The following is a 7257-nucleotide window of genomic DNA, read 5'->3' as shown; positions in this document are numbered from 1 at the left end:
TGGGACGTGAATATAGAGTCTGTGATTTACGCCAGCGTTCCGGAATGCTTGGGACTCTCATGAGAACACGCATCGAGATCCATGTATAATACAATAGATCAGTTTCTCATGATTGCCTTTCCCATTTTAAGATACAGAATCCTTGTTGAACTATCACTAGATTCATGAAAACACCCAATAACATCCACCATAATCTGTTGCAAGGCGAGATAAGACGTCTAACTAAGGATCAATTGAAACATTTCTGCATTGCACCACCAAAACATTCAAAAGCTCTAATTGAAGTTACACAGTTTTAAGGATATTATTTTCTATCGCTCTAGTGACAAGATCAACACGTTTCCTACATTTCTAACAAAAGGAACATTCTTGACAAACCAGCTAATAATTTCTGTGGTCTTGGAAAACAGTTGTGGTGAAAGGTCAAAGGGTTTCAAAATACGGTCTTATAATTATGTTCCTCTATATACGTTTCCGTTTTGTAAGCCGGCAAGCACACTAAAATCCTAAAATGGCTCTGCGGTTTAACTTAACTCCGCTGGACACTAAGGGAAGGCTTACGTCCAACAGTGAACTCATACAGAGAGGTTATAGGAGACAATACCAGTGAAGGAGCGATCTGTGAGTCAAAGGATGATGTTTCTGGTCTGTTTGTATACATTTTGGTTTACCATCTCATAATTAAACAGCATATTTTGAACGTCTTAATTGCATGCTTGAAGATTTTTGTTTATTTTTTTCTGTTGAGCTTGGTACGACACACACACACACACACACACACACACACACACACACACACACACACACACACACACACACACACACACACACAGAGAGAGAGAGAGAGAGAGAGAGAGAGAGAGAGAGAGAGAGAGAGAGAGAGAGAGAGAGAGAGAGAGAGAGAGAGAGAGAGAGAGAGAGAGAGAGAGAGAGAGAGAGATGATTTCATCCTGACTTAAGTGAATAATGATTGAAATAAAGTACGAACGATTTAAAAATATATGTCACCGGTTCTCTGCTCTGTGTCTACATGTTACATATCTCGGCTGCAGGAATATATACACAACTAATACATTTATACACGTTCATCGCAAACAATGAAATAATGTGCTTCGGAACACTGCAACTACCCTCTTCAAATATTTCCCTGTCTTATAACTTGAACTTTTGATTGATAGGTTATGCTTAGTGAAAGTTATTAGTGTTATAATTCTAGTGACATTTTGACAAGAACTTTGCATCATCAACCCTTTCGTTGTTATTTGGCATATTTCTTTAATTATCAATAACTTAGAGGTATCTTTTCTTGCTCCACAGACACTGTTTTGTCTGGAAACTGAAAAATGTACTCTCGTTTTATCCTTTCCTTTTATGTACAGTACGTGCACATAAAGATTCCATACATTGCCTTTAGCGTTGCGAACTGTTGCATACCACAATGAGAGGGTTAGGGGCAAACACACCTCACTGATCACTCTGTTCTTCTAAAGTAATTGTTTAACAAGCTGTATGCTGTGGAAATATTTTTTTCATCTTTTTCCAGCTTGTTCTCGTTACGTTTGTGATATTCTAACAAGGATTCAGCAAAGTTGAAAACACCTCATTTATCATCACTCTAGCCTCCACTGGTAATTTCTCATGAGGATCTAAAACGTTCTAAAACATGTGTTCCGCTGCGTCTCAAATTCACGAGGGTGTGTCTAGTAAGTGGGAGACAAGGACGGAAAAATTAGAGCGGCGCCCTTCCCTTACCACCCACACACACACACACACACACACACACACTTACACACACACACACGTTAGAATATACAGTGGTAGTGAAAAATCCGAATGTGGGGATAGGAATGTCGCAAAATAGAAAAATTACAATGAAAGAAAAGATGGGTAGCAAGTCTCATAGATCGAAGAAACGACGAAGGAACATAGAAAACTAATGGTTATCGTAGCTGGAGCAAAGACGAGGACGTGGCGCAGGTTGGTAAGATGACACAGCGGGTTATTTGACATGAGGAGATGAGATAAGGATGTGGAGAAATAGCCTTCCATAAGAAAGAAAAGAAAGAAAAAACATGAGAGGAATATATTACCGGAGTAAGTGTGTACAAACCAAACAGCATACGCGCAAATTTGATATACACACACACACACACACACACACACACACACACACACACACACACACACACACACACACACACCTTAAAACCAATAAAGCAATGAAGCGAATGAATGTTAACTACCACCACCAAATTTTGATATACGAATATGTAAAACCAAGCTTGACAAATGAACCTCAAATTATACGGAGAAAGAATGAAAACAGGTTACATCTCAGAAACATGATTGACAGGACTGAGTGAATGAAACAGGACTGAGTGAAGAGATGATCCTAGTAACAGCACAGCAGGACAAAGGTAGAAAGAGAGAGAGAGAAGAGAGAGAGAGAGAGTAGCGCTGAATAAGGAAATGAATCGTCATGGCCTCTAATAAATCATGTTGTTATAGAGTGACGGCTTAAATAAAAGGTAGGTCTTAAGTTAGGTTAGGTGTACCGGTTAGTTCTACACATAATTCAGTGCAGTAAAATACAATGCAAGCAAGCGATGTGGTATAGAGTGAACCTTTGAGCCTCATTTGTTAACCACTTCAGTACTGAGACGCTTTTTTTTCCTATTTTATTTACATTAGGAAGGGTGTATGGAGGTCAGAAGATTAATGTATAGAGTCTTCACTGTTTTAATTCCCACATAATTTTCTGAAGCTGTATAAAATTGTCAAATAGTAAGCAGAATGAATATCAAAACACGTCATGGTATTGAAGGCGCTAAGAAACTGTCATTTACCCCCCCCCCGCCTCTCTCTCTCTCTCTCTCTCTCTCTCTCTCTCTCTCTCTCTCTCTCTCTCTCTCTCTCTCAATACGAAATCCAGTACCAAGCAAGCCACGTAATTACAAATACTCGGAAATTCACAGGCAATGAAGCTGTATCGTTTACATTTTAATCTCACACACGCAAGGTTATTTATTTATTTTTTTTTCAAACTCTACACTCGTGCATACGCTCGTGAACAACGGTCTCGTTCATTTGACACAAATATAGTACAGTAAAGAAGGTCAGTGAAGTCACGTTATGTATGCACGTCTATGAAGATAGTCGCTGGAGAGGGATATACACTATTGGCTATGATGAAGGCGGATGTGTGCTACTGGCTGGCTGTGGTCTGGTCGTCTGACTGTAGACACTGCGACCCACGGCAAACAATAGCGATGGAATGATAACACTGATTTCTAAAGAACTAATCCATAGTGATACGAGTAACGATATGAAGAAGAAGAAAAAAAAGAAGAAGAAATGATGAAAAAAAAAGACAAAGATCTTAACTACAATCACAAAGAAATAAGACTTCTTGATACTTGTATATGTCAAAGTGTTTTGAAACTACATAGGCGGATGCGTGCCCGCACGCACGCACACTCGCGCCCGCGCGCACACATACACACACACACACACACACACACACACACACACACACACACAAGGAAAGAAAAAAAAAACCATGTCCTGAAACAACAAAAATAGACAAATATAACTACAAAGGCACACACACACCCAAACACACACACGCACACACACATACACACACACACACACACACACACACACACACACACACACACACACACACACACACACACACACACACACACACACACACACACACACATAAACAAGTTAACACACACTAACTCTTCTCATGTACGCGCTGCAGGGGTCGTCGGCTGCACTGGCGGCAGCTGCGGAGGTGCTAGCAACAACGGCACCACCACCAACTGCCGCGGCGACACCTGCAGCAGATACCGTGTTGGTGATAGGGGCGGTGGTGTCTCTCTTGTTACTGCCATCTTTAAGGGAGTCAAGGCCGAGCTGGTACTTCTCCGAAACGTCCTTGTTATTAGTAATGTTGTTGTTGTTGTGGAAGTCGTCGTGGTCCTCGTCGTGGGGTTGGTGGGGCAGGACGGTGAGGGAGGGCTGCTGGGTCACCACGGACGGAGACCGCATGATGGTGAAGACTCCCTCCCCGTCAAATAGCGTCTGTTTATGGGACGCGGAGTGCGGCGGGCGCGGCTTTCCCATATCGCTGTGGGAGACAATGTGCGGCTGAGGCGGCGGTGGAGAGGGAGAAACAGCAGGGGGTGAAGGGATGCCACTGTTACTAATATTGGCTTCACCCATGCCTCCTCCCCCGATTGGGCTAAGCAGGATCTGTCCCGTGGATAATGGTGGCGAGGATGCGGGCGGAAGCGAGTAGGGAGCGGCGGAGACTGGATTGGACGCGTGATAGCTACAGACGAAGGTGCTGGCGGCTGTTGCAGTGATGGACGAGGCCTCTGCTGTATGCTGTGCCACTTGCTGCTGCTGCCACTGCTGCTGCTGCTGCTCCCAAAGCGTCGCGGCAGAGTCAACCACAGCACTGATTGTTGACGGATGCGAGGCAGTGGTGACAGTGGTGCCGGATGTGTCACTGGCACCACTCTTAGCTGTCTCGCTCAAGTGTCTTCTGTACAAGGAATACATTGAGAAGGAGAAAGAGGAGAAGGAGGAGGAAGAAGTGCACGTGGAAATGTTGAGGGAAATTAGTGGTCGTTTCAGCAATACACTCACGCACGCAGCAGGGGAGAGGCGATTGCTGCCCGCCGCTCATACTTCACAGAAACTCTCGCGTGGCGTGTGTGTGTGTGTGTGTGTGTGTGAGTAGGATTCATGAGTGAGTAGTAAATCTACCCCGCCGCAACACCATATTGATCACTATCCGTGTGTGTGTGTGTGTGTGTGTGTGTGTGTGTGTGTGTGTGTGTGTGTGGTGTGTGTGTGTTTAAGCACGGTGCGTAGTCATCAAATAAACACTCTTAATCAGCTTTTTTTTCCGTTTATGAACGAAAGATAAGACGAAATATCTTATAAAAGCACACACATCAAAACTTTTCCTAACACAAAATAAAAAGCTAATTTCACGTCACTTCACTACATTCGGCGAGGGAGGGAGAGAACAAATTTTCTCATATTATTATTTGTACTATTACTATTATTATTATTCTAACAACCGAAGTAAATACACTTTTGCGTGTCTAGAGGATATTTTAGAGTGTTTTTTTTCCCTCTGACGAAAACAATCTGTTCTGTTTTTCCTTCGATGTCTTTCCTAATTGCCAGTCCCCGTCGTATAGCTTGCGTGTGAAGCCCTCTTTTTCAAGCCACACTCGAGACTCAGCCGGAGCAAAGGCAGTGGCATCCACCCTTGAAGACGGCTCGTGGGCAACTGAACTCACCTGAGCTGGACCTGGAGCATGGAGGGAGGAGGACCTGGCTGGAGAAAGGAAAGTCGAAGGTGAGCATGAGCAGCATTTATATTACCTGTCATTACTACTGCTGTTGCTGCTGTTCCTGCCGCATCTACCACCACGCACGTGTAGCGCGCTGCACACACACACACACACACACACACACACACACACACACACACACACAAACACAAAAAACCACCACCACCATCACAACCACTACCACCACCAATAACAGCAATAACTACAATGATAACCAACCAACCAAACACACACACACACACACACACACACAATATAGCAAACAAAAACAAACAAAATATAAAAAAAAAAGAATAAAGGCGGAGGAGGAATGCACATGTTAAAAGAAACAAGTAGTGAGAGCATAGAAGGGAAGAGGTGTGCTAGAAAACGTGTTGGTGAATGACGAGGAGATTATTAGCAGAGCAGGAGGAAAACGAGGAAGGAGAGGAGGAAGAGAAGGACGAGAGGATGAGGAGGGAGAAAATGATGATGATGATGATGATGATGATGATGATAAAAAAAAAAAGTGGAGGAGGAGGTGAGCAGGAGGAAGACGAGGAAGAGGAAGAGTGTCCCTGTCGAGGTAACTTCAGCCGGTGACACTTAAATCGAACGCTATGGCCGCTCAGCGAGAGAGAGAGAGAGAGAGAGAGAGAGAGAGAGAGAGAGAGAGAGAGAGAGAGAGAATAATTTTGTGAGACACGAACTAATGACAGACTTCTGTACTTGCTTCACCGAAAAATATTCCGTGCAGGTGAAACACAAAGGGTGTTGACCAAACCTCATCAAAGTAACAACAATGATACAGAAGACGAAAAATGAAAATAAAAACTCGGGATACGCCAGGTAGCACTAGCGACACCTTCGAAAACTCGTCACACACACACACACACACACACACACACACACACACACACACACACACACACACACACACACACACACACACACACATATATATATATATATATATATATATATATATATATATATATATATATATATATATATATATATATATATATATATATATATATATATATATATATATATATATATATATATATATATATATATATATATATATATATATATATATTTATTTATTTATTTATCTATTTACCTATTTATTTATTTATTCAATTCAAGAAGGACATGAAATTTGTCCTGTAGAACATTAATATTACACTCATTACAAAACCATTTTTCTTTGTTTACTCCTGTATACATTTACTGGTCATTTCTTATTACTAGTTCTGAACCTGGTAATCAGAATCCGGCTGCTCTTTGGTAGTTTAACAAGGTATGCCTCCATACCATAAACAAGCTTAAACAATTTGTAATTACTACACAAGCTTTTTGTGGACAAGATATGATACACTGTTCTTTCAATTTTCTTTCGGCTGCTTTTCTAAACCATACTGCGTTGGGAACATATAACACTCATGCATTTTATAATTTCTTAACAAAAGCAACAGAGGGAGAAGTGTGTAACAAACACTGATACATTACATAAGATAATTTAATTTTGTTTACCTCAAATCAAGTCAGACCAATAACAAAGCATTCTACACATTATGTAAATTTCTAATGGGTACACTCCAAACTCCCCTTATAGCATAAGTTTGCTGCTACTATTTTTCATGAACAAACAATATCCTCTTTAAGAATTTTAAATGTAATAACTCTAACTCCCTTACAATAAGTAGAATGTTCCCAAATCTCCGATCCATTGGTCAATATTGGCAGCACCATGGTATTAAGAAGTTCTACCTACATGTCAACTGGCATGTCAAACTTTCTGCATTTATCTATTAGTGCATGCATTGCCCTTGTTGCTTGTTCCTTCACCTCCAACTCTCCTTTATGGAATCTGTCATTGCAATGAAAT

At 41.5% G+C, this 7257-nt stretch overlaps 1 protein-coding gene across 1 annotated transcript in view; it reads right to left on the bottom strand.

Moving 5' to 3' along the window:
* LOC123504481 (serine/threonine-protein kinase pakA-like) overlaps window positions 1-5304 on the bottom strand; it is an 11338-nt gene extending 6034 nt beyond the window's left edge. The window contains exons 1-2 of the mRNA XM_045255015.1: window positions 5262-5304; window positions 3751-4561 (exon numbers count right to left, since the gene is read on the bottom strand). Coding sequence (XP_045110950.1) covers window positions 3751-4561; window positions 5262-5293 — 843 coding nt within the window. The 5' untranslated portion in view covers window positions 5294-5304. The remainder of the gene's footprint in view (window positions 1-3750; window positions 4562-5261) is intronic.
* Window positions 5305-7257: the final 1953 nt, after the last annotated feature.

This window comes from Portunus trituberculatus, chromosome 16 (genome assembly GCF_017591435.1).
Source record: "Portunus trituberculatus isolate SZX2019 chromosome 16, ASM1759143v1, whole genome shotgun sequence".
Taxonomy (NCBI): Eukaryota; Metazoa; Arthropoda; class Malacostraca; order Decapoda; family Portunidae; genus Portunus; species Portunus trituberculatus.
The sequence above is the reverse complement of the archived record's forward strand: the minus strand, read 5'-3'. Positions and strand labels throughout refer to the sequence as shown.